The sequence below is a fragment of the Hetaerina americana genome, unplaced genomic scaffold, assembly GCF_022747635.1.
Source record: "Hetaerina americana unplaced genomic scaffold, ioHetAmer1.1.p SCAF_3, whole genome shotgun sequence".
In the NCBI taxonomy this organism is placed as follows: domain Eukaryota; kingdom Metazoa; phylum Arthropoda; class Insecta; order Odonata; family Calopterygidae; genus Hetaerina; species Hetaerina americana.
In genome coordinates, this window is record NW_027286874.1 from 53,117,421 (window position 1) to 53,136,857 (window position 19,437).

Genomic DNA, 19,437 nt, shown 5'->3' on the forward strand with positions numbered 1-19,437 from the left:
TGGTGCTGGGTTTCCACCATGAGGGCCGGGTTTGAATCCTGGAGACGGCAGATATTTTTCAGTGGTATTTCGATCCCTACTTGAGGTGCTTTGTGGAGAGCACTTAGTGTGAGTACATCATCCATTGGATGGGATGTTAAACTGCAAACCCCTTGGTGCCTTTGTTAAGAGTAAGCTTAGGCCAATGCCAGGTTTTTCTCTACCCTTCCTCCTTTTCCATCCTTCCTTAACGGCACAAATGACCCCAGCTGTCGGTCGTCTCCCTTAAAACTATTACTACTACCACTTATTATACAAACACACACAGGCAGCTAAAATCCAGGTCTCATAACTTAGACTTGAAAATCCTGACAGAAATCTCAAGGAAATTGTTGTTGAGGAAAGCCAATACATGTAGTGAAAACTCATTAAATGCTTAGATCAAGAGAAACCACAAAAACCTTAAAATGAATTATCTCCTACACAATTATTCATTAAAAATAAGCAAATCAACTCAAAATGTTTCACCAATTCTTTAAACATTTTGTGCACATATGCATTCCTATTGAATCTACCACTCTAAATTAGGTGTGTTTTATTTCTATAAAGTAACCTCGCAACACATTACATTAAATACAAGAAAAATAACTTTTATGGGATTAATGAAGGGCAGTATTTCTTAATTTTAAGCAAAAAACCAGAATAATTCAATACTAACCTGCAACCTTTCATGGTGACTGACGTTAGCCAGCAACTGATGTGATTCAGAGAGGAATGGTATGCTAACAGCCCAAAAACCAACAACTGTGGCAATATCTGCAATCCAAAGAAATTAAATTTTATAGTTGATAATGCAATTACCTTAAGAATAATTCAGTTTTATACTGTCTTAATATTTTATATGTATGATATCAAGTTTACAAATGAATATTTTACCAATGATACATAATGGGATAAAAGAAATTTTATTTTAAATCATTTAAACCTCAACCTGATAAGAATTTATGTATCAATTGATAAAAGTAGAGGGAAGAAATTAATTACATACTATTTTAAACCCAAGACTAGAGAGAAGAAGTATTCATCAAATTAAATGAAATGTGTACTACGTAAATCCTTAATATTTATGGCCACCTATTTTTTACATAAAATTTTCAAAAAGTATTTTCAAAAAGTATTTTCAAAAAGTATTTTCAAAAAGTATTTAAAAAAAATTGATTTACCAAATACATTCAAAATTAAAATTTCTTACATTTAGCCACAATGTTATCCACAAATCCCATGACAAATCTGAATTCCAGGAACTTCTTGAGATGATCAATCTATAAAAAAAACAATTAGGATATTGTCAATTAACATGTAACAAAAATTATGGATCGAACATTGGGTTAACTTTTTAAACTCAAATGTACATATGTAAGAAATTAGTAGAGATAAAAAAAATTAGATAAAAGGCTGGAATATAAATATCCAATTCCTTGCCATCTTGGCACAAGAGAAAAAGAAGGCAGATGAAACTTCCAGCCCAGATAGCCCTACCCACAATATGGATCCATACTTTCATAAAGTAAAGACAATTACAGATTGGGTAAAACAAAATAGCAGGCTTATGAAAATACTCAAATTAAGTCATTTTTATTTAACAATAAATGCCTTATGACTTCCAAAACCTTATCTAGTAGAAAAATAAGGAAGATAGTAATAATTCACAGTTCAAGGTAAACCAAGTAAGTAAGATATGATTTATAATCATAAAAATAATGTTTATTATTACAGGTTATAAGTCATAAATATATATGTTTTTTATTAGAGGCTATGGCATAAAGAAAACTGCATTTCATTCTAGGAAGAACAAAAGCATCCCATTTTAAAAGTTATAAGTGATTAAAAGAGAACCCTCCTGATTTTACATAGAAATGTGTGACAATGAAAAGAAATTTTTCCCTGTAATTTCAACTTAATTTTAAGAGAGTGAGAACGGAAGGAGTGGTGGTAGTTGAAGGGCAACCCAGGAAGGCAGAAAATACGGGGTAGAATAATAGGAGAAAATAGGAGAATATGGGCACTGAATTAGAGAGATGAAAGTCTGGAAAGCCAAACAATAAAATCACATGAGAAATAAATAGGGCAAAGGAAATATGATGGAAAGAGTAGTGCTCCAATATGGAGAGTTAACAGAGACATGACAAAATGTGTGTGTTTCATAGAAAAGTTAAGGAACCATGAGTATTTGGGAAAGGAGAATCCATTTACACTATGAGAGATGTAACAGGTGAAATTTCAATCAAAAGAGAAGAGGTTCAGGCAATGGAAAAACTAAATAGTGGAATTTTACAATAGATATAATGGCCAGTGAGTTTGGATATAGAAAGGGAATATGATATCAATAAAGATAGCAAAGAATCAGGAATATTTGACTGTGAGATAGAAAAGGTATTACAGGAAATGAAATCATATAATGCTGTGAGGATAGATAACATACTTCCAAACTCCTCAAGAATAAAGTAAAATAGGGCAGGAAGAGGGCTAACTTGTGGGAAGGCATTTTTGAGGGAAGAATTTGGTCTGAAGATTTGATTGTCAGTATTTAGTGTATCCAAAAAAGGGAAAAGCAGCAATATGTGAGAATTATTTTGAGTTTGATTTCACATGTGGTAAAGACAGTACTTGAGATCACCAGCAAAAGGATTGAGAAGAGAGCAAAAGATTACTTAAAAGAAGGTTAGTTCGGATTTAAACAAGGGAGGAGTACATGTGATGCCTTATCAGTAATTAGGTCACCAGTAGAAAGGAACATAAAGGAACATAACCTAGATGTATGTGTATGCTTTGCAATTTTGAGAAGACACTAAAATGAGTCAAATGTGCACAGTTAATGAATATTCAGCATAAGCTAGGAGTAGCCTGGATGACTTATCCGGAACCTTTACATATCTCAGTCTACAGAGTTGTGGATATCAAATGGAAAGTCAGAATGGACAGTGCAAGGCAGGGGAATAAGGAAAGGATACCCATTATCACCTATTTTTTCAATATAGTTGATGCAGTGAAAATAGTAAGGCAGGCATGGAAAGGGCTGGTGGCAGGAGTGAAGTAGGTGGGGGAACTCATGAAATCAGTTGAATTTGCAGATTATCAAGGGCTAATTAGCCACTTAGCCAAAGGGTTAAAAACTTGCTTAGCACATTACAGGAATCATTGCGATAAGTTTGTGGTAGGATTAAATCATAAGAAAATAAAGGTAATGGGGTCATCAAGAAATAGGCAAGCAAATAAACAAGATAGTTGAGAGACAACGTAGAAAAAGTAAAATGAGACTTTTTTGAAACAAGGCACAACCTATTTAGGAAGTCCTTTAGAAGATGGATCAATTAATTCTTAGACACAGACTGTTCATAATTTTTAAGAATGATCTTCCCAAACATTTATCAAGGAGCAAACCTTCAATGTATAGGGATGAAACATAATTATATAGCAAATGCCCTACCTGAGAATCAATTAACATCTTATATCAGAACTGTAGTAAAAGATACGGCTAGGTGCTGTTATTCTAATAAAATATTTTTAAATAAAAAACATAGTTTCAAGTTCACATAAATAAAGTCGGAACTGGAGCAATCTGGCAGCAATGACACGGACTATAGCCCTGCCCACTAGCAGCACTAGTTTGCCTCAGACCCAATAAGCTGTCTATGCTTGGCGGATCATTGAGCTGTGCGTATGGTGCCAGTTATGTTAGTTTCTGTTGCCCTTGTTTTTACTGTTTGTCAAAAATGGAAATTGACGAAATCACGGAGCAAAGAATCAACATCAAGTTTTTTGGTGAAGTGTGGCAAAAGTTATCAATAACTTACTTAAATGTTGACAGCTCTTTAAGGTGATAATGCTCTGAAGAAAACATCCATTTTCAAGTGGATTAAGCATTTTAAAGATGGCCAACAAGATGCCACGGATGATGCAAGGCCGGGACGACTTTCAACCACCTGTGTTGATGACAACATTGACCATGTGCAGTCCCATGTCCTTACCGATCGTCAGAAAACTGTCTCAATGATAGCCGATCAATTGAATTTAGGAAAATCAACAGTGCACATTATTTTAACCAAACATGATGGATGAATCCTTCACCATGACGATGCACCTGCACATTCAACATTGATTGTTTGCCAGTTTCTGGCAAAAAATTCAATCATCATCCTTGATCATCCTCCTCTTTTGCCAGATCTTGCCTCTTGCGACTTTTTCCTATTCCCAAAATGCAAAAATGTGATGAGGGGACATCACTGGGAAGATGTGGACCCAATAAAGCAAGAAATGATGAGAAAATTAAAAATCCTAATTGCCGAGGACTTCCAAGGGCACTTTAAACAGTGGAAAAGAAGATGAAATAAGTGCATAGCAACGAATGGAGAGTACTTTGAAGGGGAAAAAATCACTGTACACTAAATTTTGCAAAATAAAGTTTTATGACCTAAGTTCGCATATTTATTGGAGAGAGTAGTACTCACCAGCTTTTGAAATGAGGCAAGAAGTGTTATCTTCTCCCGACGATTCCCTTGGTAAAATGCCACCTCTTCTGCACTTGCAATCAATCTTGAATTGATGTGACGGAATTCTCCTTCTAATTTTTGTTCTTTCATAGTCATCCGTCCAGTTGGACGACGGAGGTGGGTAAGAAATACTCCTGAAGCCATCAGATATAATATCATGAGGAAAGGAGTCTAGAGGAGAACAAATGAAAGATTGCCCACTTCTTTAAGAGTTGAAAGAGCAAAAAAAACATTTGCTTGGTATATTATTGCTTAATATCAATCACTTCATTCTTTCATTAAGTTACAAATGTAAAATAGCACACTACTCAATTAGTATCATACCTGAGCACCAATATTTGCTGTTAATCTATATACATAAATTAGGATGTCTAACAAAGGTTTTAATACATTGGAGTACAAGTCTGTCACAGAGTCACAGAACTTTTCCACATCAGTGGTCAGAAGTTGGTCTGCATTAGCAATACGAGTGTCTAAGTTGCTCATCTTGTAATATGTGAAACCACTGAAAATTAAACAATATGATGTTATTAAGATTCAATTTCTCATATCATAAGAATTTACCAAGGTGTTACTTTGCTAGGTACAACTATAAAGTACCAAAATAAAATGGGTTATAAAGGGTGAACCTCAGGGAGCTAAAGGCCCGTACATACTTCCAGAGGTACTGAACTCCTTTTCTATACCAAACAGTGGACGGTACTACTCATTCAAAGATGGCTTGCAATTATTAAAGATGCTCATTTTTCAGGAGCATCACAAAATATTTTGAGCCTACAATTAAACTCATTCATCCTCAATTACAAAAATATTAATTAGGTGTGATGTGCCTGAAAAAGAAAGGGGTTAGAATGGTGATACATGGAAAGATATGGATACAAAATGGAATGTATGAGAAAAATAAATGCCATACATGGCTGCTTTGTTGGCCAAGTACAGACTACTACAGAGAATGAATTAGGAAATCCAGGTTAATGGGTGCGATGGGATTGGCTAGGTGAAAGATTGGGATAGAAAAGTATTCTCAACGACCCACCAGAACTTATTTCAAGTTCCCTTTCCTACAAAATTTAATTCCAAGTATTAAAATATTGACAACTTAGCATGTAAAATCTACAGCTTTTCTACAGATGGCTAATGATAAACCATTACAGTTACGTGGAAAGCTTTAGTACTATACCCAACAAAAACAAACTATATATATACAAATGCAATAGGAGAGGACTAGGAGTCGATTCCATTTATCCCTAAAATGTATCCAATATATATTAAAACAGGTACTAAATTATTTAGTTTAGTATTGATTCTGAATATTTTGATTTAGAGAAATATTTACTGGCCCAGCATATTAAACCTATACCTTGTCACTCAAAGCAAAATATTTTAGAATAAGAGCTTCACCAGAGCATTCTAGAAAAATAATTAGTTTTTGCACTCTACCTTGAAACCTACCAATAATGCAAAAAATAGCAAATAAGATAGAATGGGTTAATTGAGACTTGATGTTTAAGTGAGTAGCTAGCACCCTTAGCTAAAAGAGGTATTAACATGAAGATGCATGATTAGAATGAAGTTTAAGAATTGAAACACAGTACTCACCATAAATACTGGTCATAAAGATTACGTGTCAGCCGTATCCTCAGTCTTAATTTTAAAGCACCGATTCCATACTAAAAATGAAAGGTTTTCCAAATATAATGTACTCTTAAAACTAACACATCATAAATAAAAAATAATTTGCATGGCAGAGTAATATTTTATTTCTGCCTACAACTCACCTTTAAAACATTATTCACCAAAGATATCTGTAAGAGAAAATGAAAAGTTAATGATATTTTCATTAGGGTGTACATAGAATTGAAATGACAGAAAAACTGGGATAATTATCTCCGCTATATTTTATATATGCATGCACACATTCATCTACATTGTTTGTGAATTTTTACACCCCAAATACCAGATGGTTGTTTCCATTCTTAACAGGAGGTTTCACGTAAATGACATTACCCCTGAATGGGCAAAAATTCTATTATATGCACATGGGCAATAAATACGGATAATACATTTTGAGCCCAAATTATTTAGTGAATATGTACAATTATTCCCATTTCATTACTAGTAAAATAGGTGAAAATACACCATCATAAAATATGACCATCACCATTAGCAACCAGCAAATTGGTTTCTTGTAGCTCCTTATTGTGCTTTCTCCACAGTTAATTTCAACTTGTCATTGAAGCACTTAAGTTATATTTATCACACTGCTATGCCTCTAGATACTTTCAATGAGTTTTTTCACTCTTTTCAGAAGGTTCCTCTTTCATTAAATCTGCAAGTAATTCCATCAATGAAAATTATATGCATCCATTTTATCTTCATCTTTCTCCTACTGCAACAGATGCTTCATATATACGAGTACTTCATCTTTTCTTCTGGCATTCATTTGACTCCACTTCTATTCTCCATCTCCAGAGAAAAGCAAGCAGCAGATGTACAAGTATGTTTTAACTAAGCAATCCAATTCTAGGCTCTGGTTGTTATTAAAAGGTAATCTTTCTTCTGGGAGAATGTCTGGGCTATTTTAATAATGACACTCATTATATGCATCTTTCTTCTTATTTTGATACTCCTGATTTCAAGGTAACGAAGTTCTTCCACTTGTTTTACTTTCCACTGAACTGATTTCATCTATGCATATTTTGTCATGAACCAACATTTTAGCTCAGCTTCCATTAATGTTCAAGGTTACATAATGTTTTCATGTTGGTCAACATGTTCATTAAATTAAATATACATTTTTTCTCTACCAGTTTACCATCAGGAAACGGTAAAATATCATTTCTCCAAGTCAAAAATTTCTTTCGTCTTCTCTAAGAATTTATTGTAACTTCTTAGGAACAGTGACTATCACACAATGCATTTCATCAAAGCTCATTCAGGCTGTACTTTTCCTTTGACAATGGTTCATAGCACTGGGATATGCATGATTGCTGCCAAAAATATTTCATTTAGTCTGCAAATTGTTCTTAAAAGACACACACATTTCTTTTAAGAACTATGATATTCCTAACATTATTGAAAATTTCTCTATGTCAATGAATGAACCAGTCTTATTGAATGTAATGAGAATTCTGGGATCGCAAATAAATACTGCTGTACCTTTGGCTTCCCTAGAGCCATCTGAATTGAATCCTGAGGTCTAGAAGTTCTTCTGTTTTCAACACTACTTCTTCTTCTATAGGTTCCCTTAGTCAATCTTAATGCACCTCAAAAATGTTGGCCATTGTATGCCCTCTTTTTTCATTTTGATAGGGGCAATTAAGTAGCTCCTGAACACTGTTTCACAACAATGCAACAATTTCAGAGTGTAAAAATCATTTGCCTTGACCGGGACACAAACCCAGACCCCTCGATGTCTGACTGAGCACTTTAGACAGTTAACCTATCGAAGTGTACTCTTACAATTCTAAATTTTGGTTAAGGCATCCTCATACAATCCGATCCTGGTCAAGGCGAATGATTTTTACACTCAGAAATTGTCGCATTGTAATGCACATATAGCAGATGACTCCATTAAATGTTACTGTCACAGCATCTCCCACAATTTCTTGGACTCTTTTACTAGTTCACATTCAAATTCTTTCATGGAAAAAAGAGAAGGGTTCATATTCACTTTGGAGGATTGATACTGTCCCACACTAGACAATGATAAATTCCTATTTGGAAATGATTCCTGATTACACAATAGGATACACATACACACATTACAATCAGAGGAATTACTCAACATGTGAAAATCTAGTTAAAATTGCGATACTAATTAAGACTATTAATAGAACAGTTACTGATTACAGTAATGAGGCTGTGAATTTCAATAACACTTATGCTAAGAATAGTAGATCCGTATTTGAAAAGTATACTCTAAAAGAGAAATCAATATATTATAGTTTGGTGACCATTCAGGGCAGAGGTTAGAGGACGGCAGAGTTGGATTAATGTAAAATAAGTTTTCATTTTGAAGGTTAGATTATTTGTTGCAAGAGATGAGGAGAGTTTTGAAATTCTATTATGATTTGAACAAAAAACATTGCATCATTACATGACTGGTTTTGAATATTTTCACTTATAAAACAGTGAAAAATTAAATGAAGCTCTCATATCAATTAAGCATAAAATTAAGACTCCCAGTAAGTAGACTTTGAGAATTAAATTTTGGTGTTGTTTTGAAATATTGCACTTTTATTTAAATGCCGCGGTTAAATTAGATCGACAAACAATTCTGTCAAGAATTTACATCAAAAGGCACAAGACATAAGAACCTGGACATAGAGCCTTTAAATGTAAGTGCCAAAATACGCAGGGTGTCAGATGCTTTGTCTAGATTTTGAGCCGGGCTAGAGATACGAGGGTGGTCCCAGAAGTACCCGGCCTGACCTAGAGATGGGGTTAGATGTTTGAAAAATATTACTGTAGGAGTAAGCATGCAATCTATACAGCATTTGTTGCACGTTTGATGACACTATGTTGTTTAGTATTTGTTTGGCAGCCATCAACAGTGAATGTTTTCAGTGAATTTGTAAAAAAGGAAAAAATTGGTCATCGTCATGTAATACAATACTTTAATTTGAAAGGCCTCAGCCAAACCAATATAAAAGCTGAACTGAATTCTACTCTGGTTGAGTCTGCTCCTTTGTTTACAACAATAAAATATTGGGTAGCAGAGTTTAAACGAGGCTGTACGAGCTGTCAAGACAAGCACCACATTGGTCAACCAAATGAGGTGAAGACTCCAGAAACAGTGAAGAAAATCCACAAAGTGATACTAGATGATCGTCGACTGAAAGTGAGCGAGCTAGCAAACACAGAAGGCATTTCAAAAAGTGAGGCACATCGCATATTGACTGAAAATTTGGACATGAGAAAGCTGTGTGCAAGATGGGTACTGCACTTGCTCACACGAGCAAAACCAGTGTCGTGAAGATGTTTCAATTGAGTGTTTAGCAAAGTTTCACAGCAATAAAGCAGAATTTTTGTGCCGTTTCATAACCATGGATGAAACATGGGTCCATTACTTCACACTCGAGACAAAAGAACAACCAAAACAATGGATTCAAAAGGGAGAACAGACTGCAGACGGCAAAGACCGTTTCATCTGCAGGCAAGGTCATGACGTTGGTTTTTTGGGATGCGTGTGGGATAATTTTCATTGACTATCTTGAAAAAGGAAAAACTATCAACAGTGAGTATTATATGAACTTATTGCAAAGTTTGAGCAAGAAAATCAAGCAAAAGCTGCCACATTTGGCTAAGAAGACAGTAATTTTTCATCAAGACAATGCACCAGCTCACAAATCCGTCATTGCAACGGCCAAAATTCATGAATTAAAGTTTGAATTGCTATCTCACGCACCCAATTCGCCAAATTTAACCCCCCTTGGATAATTTTCTGTTTGCAAACTTGAAAAAATGCCTCGGTCGTCAAAAATTTTCCATCCGTGAAGAAATGATGTCGGCAGTTTGTGGCTATTTTGAGGAGCAAGACAGTTCTTATTATAAAAAGGGTATCACACTCATTGAATATCACTGGGAAAAGTGTATAGAGCTGAAAGGAGATCATATTGATAAATAAATAAATTTTTTTCAAAAGGTTTCGTGTTTTCTTTGTTGGGCCAGGTACTTCTGGGATTACCTTAGGCAATATTTTATTCATGTGCCTTGCTTCTGATAAGATCAGATTAAGGTTTAAGTACAAAAATGTAATTTTCCCTCCATTTTTATGGTGGGTGGGTCTGGATGGATGAGTTATCAGTAGCCATGGGTATAGTTTTATTTTCCTTTCATTAATGGTTAAGCATGACAAATTCATAATGATAAATAAAAATTTGTTATTTTACAAAATACATTTTTAAGTTATACTAATTAAAGTTAAGTTAGTTAAATTAAAGGCAAGGTTTCCAAACATTTTGGACTAATTACCATAACAATGAAAGAACTTCTCAACATCTTATTTATTTCCATAGTCAAAGGTTTAGAAGCCGATGTATACCATTCGCAGTGCCATTAAAATTCTCATTACCATGGAACCTTGCATAACAAGCATCATTCCATCCCGAATCTTTCTGGTAAAGCAAAACACTCATTAAACGAAATAATTCCTCTCAAATATATATAAGTTAATGTAAAATATGATTATATGTCCCATGCCAAAAAATAGCAGCGTGAGACAGTATTTCATTTGCTTGTGGCCAGGAAATGCATTTTCTTCTGCTGATGTATAGGTTTGCTTCAGCATCTTTTTCCATAAGAGACCCATTTTGTTACAATTAAAAACCTGTTGCAGCATTTAACCCTCAGAATCTACAAGCTTCTTGAAGTCATCAATGAATTTCTCTGCTGCCTTTGAGTCGGAGCTCACTGCTTCACCATGCCTCACGATTCAGTTGGTTTTTCTCTTTGACTTCTTGAAACACACATGGCTTCCCTTAAATACTTCTTTGATTGCTGATGATTCCTGCATCTTCTTCTTGAGGTTGGCGAAAATCACTTTTGCCTTCTCACAAATAATGTTCTCATTAATAGTGCTGCCTTACAATTGCTTTTTGTCTATCCATATGAGAATTCATCTTTCAACATCATCATTCAGAATATGTAACCATTGCATAGATATTCTTGTCACTCCCATTGAAGCATCCATCCCTTTAATTTCACACTTTTCTTGAGGAGGGTGCAAATCATTGATGCCCATTGAAAATATTTTTTGCTAAGTCAATCATGCTTACATTTTATTCTCACTTTTCAGCGATTTAATTTTTCATTTCTATGGTTATTTTTATTCTCTAACGACTGTCTTCTGGCAGCTTTTTCTATGGGGACACTTTTAAAACTATGAACAAAATATTATTAAACTAGGCCAAAAAAAATCACAAATAATGTCTGAACACAAGTATGGAAAAATGTGTGATTAACAATAACACTAGATGCTTGTGAAGTGAGTGCTAAACACAAACTGAAGCAATAGGCATGCAATAATCCCAAGAATCCCCCTCTCCTTGTCACTCATTATGCAAAAAGTCCTTTGATAAGCAAGTCAATTTAGTAAAAATATTTTAGCACCTTATCGAAATCATTTTCTACACAAGATGCTTGTTAAGTGACGCTCCATTGTATTATAAATATGTCTTGATAGTTTGAGAGCTAGCCTTAGCATATACACTGCATTTTGCAAGCCTCATAATTTAATTGATGTACTGGGATAGTTTCTACTCCTTTTCTATTTAACTGAATAGTCAATATACTTGCTACTTATCATAAATCTTGCCTAATCATGAATCACCTCCTGCATTGACAAACAACTGCAACCCCCAGGGCAGCATATTCCTTATTATGGGAACTGATAGAATATTTTGTTCATTTTAGGTAGTAAAATAGAGAGAAAAATACATAAAATTACTCACAATTGGCATAGCCGCAAAGAATTTAAAAAGGCGTTTCCAGAATAAAGTCCTGTCCATCCCAATGACAGCACTAAAACAAAATACAAGCAACATTATAATAAACTTACTCCTAGCATATAATTTAGTTAAAATGATAGGTCAATTCTTTTAAAAAGAAAAAAATGCACATCACACCATATTGAAATTTAATATCTTAATGAACAATCATGTTTAAAAGTTTTATTGGTTCAAATGTAAGTACTCTGGGTAAGACACAACATAAAACAGGCATATTTATATCTCAATGCAAACTAGAAACTTGGATAGGGGTGTAAATTAAGCAGATGTCTAAATGAAATGTATGTAAAAAGGCTTTGTGTTCTTTGCAAAATAGTGAGGTCAAAGAGATATTGCGGTCATCCTCATTAATTTGACTAGGCCAAGACATCTAAAACTCCCCCAAGTTATTGCTGAATCAGTGGTTCTCAGTGATTTACATCAAGTACAACATTAACAATTGGGGGAAACTGCTAAAACCCTAAGGTTGGTTTTATAGGGGAGAGTAAAGCTTATGCGTACTAAGGTCAACAGAATGTGAAATTCACACATGAGAGTAAGGGGGTGAGCTCTTTTCCCTATACCATTTATGGCTTCCCTGGATGGCTTTGTGCCCATGAAAATCACATAGATTGGCTGAGGCTGTCCTATAGGACCTTTATAAAACACAAGCCCTCAAATCCGTAGTGGAACATTCTACTCCCTAGACTATCACATGCCAAAATTTTAATTTATCAACATTAAAACCATCATGGGTGAACTATCTATTCAAGTATTCATTTCTGAACTATCTGTTTAAGTTTCGGGTGGCCCCTAAAAACACTAAAGTTTTCCGTTTCCCATTAGCTTCCTCTTGTTTTTATTATTTCTTATATCTGTTCCTACATTATTTCCTTCCTCCATTTCTTCCAAAAAAACGACTCTTCCTTTCTCTATCCTGCTTATCTAACATTCTAACTGATATTATGACCTGCAGCATCCAGTTTCCTCACATTATCTCCTTAAATTCACTTTTTTATTTCATTTAGCATACCCCCCCATTTCTCCATACTTAAAAAATGGTTAGCATTGCTATCAGCCAAACTTATTTTCTCAAGTCTTCTCTATACCAATATCTAAAGACCTAACCTACACCCATCCTCTTCCCTCCCAGGCTTTGGATCCATGCAGCACAATTCTGCACACAAATCTTTATTATTTTTTTATATCATTAATTGGTTAATTAAATACTTGAATTTGAGTATTTGAAAACATGCCATTGAATCCCAGTGCCTAGTTTTACACAGGAATGGAAGAAGCAGTTATTACATGCAAAGCACCAACCTAATAGTAGCTCTCCGGTTGTAATATTGAATAATACATGAAGTTATTAGCTGCCATACATAATAAATTCACAATAGCACTCCAAATGACACAAACCTATGCCAAAACAGCAAATGCACGCCTTTTCAAAAAATATGGTAATAAAATTTGCAACAACACATCACTTCAGAGAGGTAACTTGATAACATACACTCCACGCTGCTTAAATCTGGAGACCCAGAAACCTTTAAAAAAAGAAAATTTCCCCTTCTCCAAGCAACGACTCTCCATGCCCAAAAACTAAAACACCCGACACTATGAACACATAATTTCGCAGCACACATAAATTGAAATTTATATCCTGTATGAAAAACTAATAAATCCACCTCCTCCCTATTCCTGCAATGCCCCTCTGTAGCCTTTGAACAGCCCAAATACCTCAAAAATGTCTTAAAATCCAGCAACCTAATGTCATACACTATTGTCACCTCCCTCCATCGACCATTGCCCTGTAGCCATCCCCACAGTGAGACAGGCCCTCTCATTTGTCCTGCTCTCTTCCTCCAAAGTCCTTTACATTCTCTTTGTCATCTCTTCACTCCGATCTCACACTAACTGTCACTTCAACAATGTCATCTACAACCTTTCCCCCCTTCCTACAATGGGGAATGTACAACTTCTCACTCTACATAAATAATTACTGCTTTTCAACCAAATCTAAATCCCTAGCTACTCTCCCTATTCCTACACTTTCTGCATCCCGTGATTTACCTTTCCCTAATACACACCCTACATGAAATGCCTCCCGTATTTCACTGCCAATAAGGAAGTTAGGGCTTGTGAGTCCATACATGGGGCCTGCAGTTTAAGCAATCCCCAGTGCTCAAAAAAGACACCAAATCCATCTACCCCTCTCCTGCCCACTCCACCTATTTTCTTCCCTCGCCCTTCAGCTTCCATCTGTTGGTTAAGATGAAAGGCCACCACCGAAACAGTCCAATGACTATGTCAGTGTTCTCATCTGTTTCTATGCTTGGTATGTGTTTAGTGTCCTTGAATTAGTATATTTATAGATTTTTGATGTGTGATATTTTAGAGTCATTGATCTAAATCTTTTGACACACATAGTATACTCAATTTGCCATATGCTAACGATGCATTATTGACTGCTGAGTGCCCACAATAACTCCACGGTGCTCTGGTTACATCAAATTAAGAAACAAGAGTATTCAATTGAGGGTATATGAGAACAAAACCAACGTAGTACAAGGGGATACTCCACCAAGAAGTCAAGGTCAAGAAGCTCAACATTTTTGAGCAGCTAGGGACCACAAATAACATGTTTAATGGACAAATTGCAAATAACAATCACTCCCACCCTCCTTTGAACAGCCTCAGGCTACCCCTGGCCTTCACTTCTTCTTCCCCGACCCCACTTTCCTACCTTCCCTGCTTCACTTGCTTGCCACAATTACCCGCACTCTCCTCTCCTCAGTACTGGCCATGTACTGTGTATATATTTGCATTTACACACACAGATTTTTGCTAACAATTTTGTTTTAAATTAAAGCAAAACCTTCACTTTTTAATTTTGTAATAAAAATGTGTAACATTTACAGTGTTTATTCCATTGAACTGGAGAATTCACAAAGTTGAGCCAGATTTTATTGAATTTGAAAAGTGGAAAAGAACACTTCATTCATCAAATCAATGTTGGACATAACAGATGTTGTCAAGCAAAGAGAGCACTGTATTAAACATATAAAATAGGACAATAGTGAAACCTTTATCCTTCAGCAGGCATCAATATGTACATGTTGATGAGCAGAAACCAATATTAAAAATTTATTTCATTAACATTGAGCTACCAAAATTATGCTATCAAGTACGTCTTTAGTTGGTGCAAAGACTTACTTGGTGCAAGGATGATAACGCCTGCATGCCTTCTGGGTTTCAACTAGGTAGGTTGTCCTCTCTTGACAAGAGTTTCTCCTGCATTCTAGTAGGAGTCTTCAGGTCACAGTGACAAAGAGGGCAAAATTGTCATCTATTTACGAGGTGTATAGATGACGATCGTATAGGCCGCTTGACGTCGTTTCTTCTCTGAGATTAGTTGACAGTGCGATGCTGGGATCTTGGCCAATTTGGTTGCCATTGGGTCAACATAGTCACTTCTATGTGCTGTGGAGCTGGTATTCATCCTCCCTATTGAAATTGTTCAGGTTTTTAGCCATTTCGATTGCCTCTCGGATTATCCTGGGGAAAGCAAGTTTCCTTGACCATCACCTTCACTTCTTACAAGTTCACTTCATGCTCCATATCTGACCAAACATGTTCTACTATTGCTGAGAGGAGGTATTGTTTGTTTTTCATTGCCCGATAAAGTTCTAGGAGACAGCACTTCAATGCTCTGCCTGCTTGTCCTATTTAGAATTTAATGCAGCCAAACTGCATTTTATATACTCCCCCATAGAAATTTTTTGTGATTCTGTACTTACCCATGGGTCCCTCATTTTCTTTACACAGTTGAACCATGCAATTAAATCAGATTAGGAGAGGATCCTGGAGATCTTCTCTATGGTGCCTGTCACATAAGGAATCATGGTGTACGCCACTGGTTTGGGTTTCTACTCCTCGTTAGTATTCAGTTTTTGAACCATACCTCTGAGCTGCTTTCCCGTCCAGATGGTCCTTTTTAGGACCAAGACGTCTTCTTGGTATCCACTACACCCTAGGATTGCAATCACATATTGCTTCTCTTTGGTCAATGATTCTTTGCCAGAGACAGGAGTGTGCTTGATGGACTAGTGCATTTATGAGCAATGCTTTCTGCAATGGAAGGCGATGAGAGGAGGCATTCATGTATCAGTCATCTTGTGGTACACCACCTAACCTATTTCCCATTAGGTTTCCCAACTGCCAGCACGTCCAGGAAGGGGCGTTGGCTATGTTCTTCTATTTCCATGGTGATCTGGATTGATTGGTGTCAGTTTTTAAGATGGTGGATAACCCTTTGTAGCTCCTGGATTCCATGGGGTCAGACAATGAATGTGATATTCATGTATCTCACCCATAGAGTCGGCTTGTACAGGTACGAGGCGAATCCTGCAGGAATCTCTGGTTTCCTTTCCCTATTTATGGTTCCTATGGTTTTTTGCAGCTTTCATTGTCCCTTTCTAGACCTGGTCCAATCTTTATTCTACTGTATCCATCTTCTATTACTCACTTATCAGTTTTCCCCTGATATGATACTTCTTTCTTTTCAATCCAGTTAGTGCCTCTCTATCCCATTTCATCATCTTTCTTCCCTGTTTTATCCTTTTGAATTCAATGTCATATTTCATTAGTACTAAATTCTCATCTCAATTTTAATCCACTAAATCCGTGAAAAAACATTATATAGTCTACCTGCTATCTCTCTGAATCTCCAGGAATTTTCCATTTATAACTACAACTATTGCAGTGTTTGATCCAGGTGTTCATTATGGTTAAGCCCCGTGTCCTGCAGGCATTTATTGCTTTCTACCAGCAACAATTCCTTGTTACGACACCATAGTCCTGTGACTCACTACCATCTCTTCCTTTGTCTACTATTGCATTCAATTACCCCATTACTATCAAATGTTTCCTTCCAGTAACACCCGCATTCATATTCTCCAACAGATCATATACCCATTCAACTTCTTCCTCCTTTTGATTGTTGGGTGACATGTAGATCTGAACAATTACCAAGGTCATTGGCTTAGTTTTTCCTTCCACTAATAATATTCCATCACTTGCTTCCTCTGTTCACTATGCATCTATCTACCTTTTTCTTCAATGCTATTGCTCCTCATTCCTGCCTCTCCTCCCCTCTGCTGTACATTACTCTACAACTATTGCTCCAGTAATCCCCAATAGCCTTTCATCTCATCTAGCACAGCCCTAAAATATTCGATCTGGTTTGGCAATTTTGCTTAGCAAAATTTTGTTTGATGACCACAGGAACCTTGCCTATCCCACAGCTGAGTAAGTCTAGTGGGAGAGACAAGGGTATTTCCTCGGGATAAACACATATGGTAGTTTCCTGATGCCTTTTCGACATGTGACAAAAAATGTGTCACAACAGCACTGTAATCGCCCACTCACAAAATAGCTACCTCACTGAGGAACAGATACTATAAGAACTACCATTCATCTAGCTCCTATACTTTGACCTATCTCACATGGGTGACCCTACCAAGTGCAATCATCATTGCTCCTGCTAGCACAGTTGTAGGGACCATCAGAATACCCTTCCGCCATGTAAATGTTGCAATCCATTGGGAGGGAGTCTAATAATTGTGTAAAATGTAAAATCGACAATATGAAAATGTTAACCTTATCATCTGTATGAAATGATAAGTAGGGAAAGAAAAGCTGAAGTATTGATTATCAACAGCATAATATGGTGATTGAGAATACAGTACAAACAAAGGACATGGAAACCAAAGAGTGAGTTTGGAAGGTAAGTGGATTGGATGCTCCATTAAGAAATATGTATAACAAAAGGATGTTCCAAAACATAATTCTACAGCTATTAGTTTGTTTATGTTCAGCGAATGGCTTAAGAGTTGAATCAACACACACATGAAAACTGCAATTGGCTTGAGAGGAAGGAGCAGCAGAGGGAGTGAATGTGGTTAAGGTCACAATTCTCAGGAACAGTTACAAACCCTGAGAACAATCATTATATTATAATTGATACTTCAATATTGCTCAGAGTCTAACTCTTACACGTTGTATTTCATTGCTTTAGCACAAGTTAAATTTTTTTCAGGGCAAAGGCTAAAGGCCATATATTAATATTTATGGTGCTTTATGAAAATCGTGGTGCTGATTTAAAATATTGAAATGGCTGTGACACCACGTAAAAATTAAAACCATCCCAAATTCAATTCAAGGCACAGTTGCACCACCATAACTTATGCCTGCCTCAAGGAGAAAACATCTGTGTATATAACTTAAAACGTAGGCTACTATAAAATAATGATTTTATAAACCTATTCTAACCATACCACAAACAACTTATGCACGTTACTTAAATCGTAAGTAATATGAAAAACTATTATACTATCTAAATTTATGAAACGCTTAAAACCTGTCACAAACAAATAAATGCAATTACTAACAGGAATGTATTATATGCATACGAACATTATTTAGAGTAAATATTCAAATATACTGAGATTTATCGCGCACCTTAAATTGAAAACTACTGTAATAATTCACCTTCATCAAATACCTACCTAAACCTAAAAATGCCTATTACAAATTTTGTTTATCGTATGGCAACATTTTCACACCTTAATGTTTGAATAATGATAAAATACTAGTAAAAGCTGAAATAAACTAGGAATTCTAAATACCTCTCGATGAGCGTGCCATTCTGAATCATCCACAAATCACATAGGGAACGAGCGACAAGTGAGGCAGCTACCAGAAGAAGATAGCCGGTCTCCGGGCAAAACACACCAGGAATTGATATACGAAGAAGCTGCTTCAATTGGCGAAAAAATTCTCCATCTACGTGAGCCGATTCTTTCCGGCCAGTTTTCTAGGAGAAATATTTAGTAATCAGTTCATCCGAATTAAAATATAAGTCGCTAGGTTGTAACAGCATATTTCTTAGTTAAACGAAACGGTTCCCACCACATATACTCAAATTGAAATTATGGCAAGATTTTTATTTTTATCCTATTTACTAAAAATTATGCCGAACAAATATTGGCTCTTGCAATTCTTACCTCACCAACTAAGTACTGTACTTCGTGAGAACCCGGCTTCCTAGAACAATGTAAACCAGACAATATAAATGTACCATAAGCCTAAGAAAAGACATAAATTTGTGATCATAAACTGAAAGACCTTGTACTTCTGCTATTCCTTCTGCTTCTGCGAAGAAGTAATAAAATTAAGGAAAGCGTCGCCGCTCCAGCAATATTTTTACGGGTAGCAAATTTACTAATAGTGAGCGCCATGGCAAATTACACACAACGGATATTATCTAGCGATTACGAAATTAATTCAATCAGGGATACTGGTTATCAGGCGACCCTACTTCAAAAATGCTTACAGACAAACGATAATACGATACA

The 19,437-nt window shown here is 35.8% G+C and overlaps 1 protein-coding gene across 1 annotated transcript in view; it reads right to left on the reverse strand.

Moving 5' to 3' along the window:
- Abcd3 (ATP binding cassette subfamily D member Pmp70) overlaps positions 1-19,437 on the reverse strand; it is a 37,902-nt gene extending 18,465 nt beyond the window's left edge. Inside the window, exons 1-10 of the mRNA XM_071587223.1 lie at positions 19,208-19,437; positions 19,087-19,126; positions 18,709-18,896; positions 11,984-12,053; positions 6,308-6,334; positions 6,129-6,199; positions 4,854-5,034; positions 4,488-4,700; positions 1,232-1,301; positions 698-795 (exon numbers count right to left, since the gene is read on the reverse strand). Of these exons, the coding sequence (XP_071443324.1) occupies positions 698-795; positions 1,232-1,301; positions 4,488-4,700; positions 4,854-5,034; positions 6,129-6,199; positions 6,308-6,334; positions 11,984-12,053; positions 18,709-18,896; positions 19,087-19,126; positions 19,208-19,320 (1,071 nt within the window). The 5' untranslated portion in view covers positions 19,321-19,437. The remainder of the gene's footprint in view (positions 1-697; positions 796-1,231; positions 1,302-4,487; positions 4,701-4,853; positions 5,035-6,128; positions 6,200-6,307; positions 6,335-11,983; positions 12,054-18,708; positions 18,897-19,086; positions 19,127-19,207) is intronic.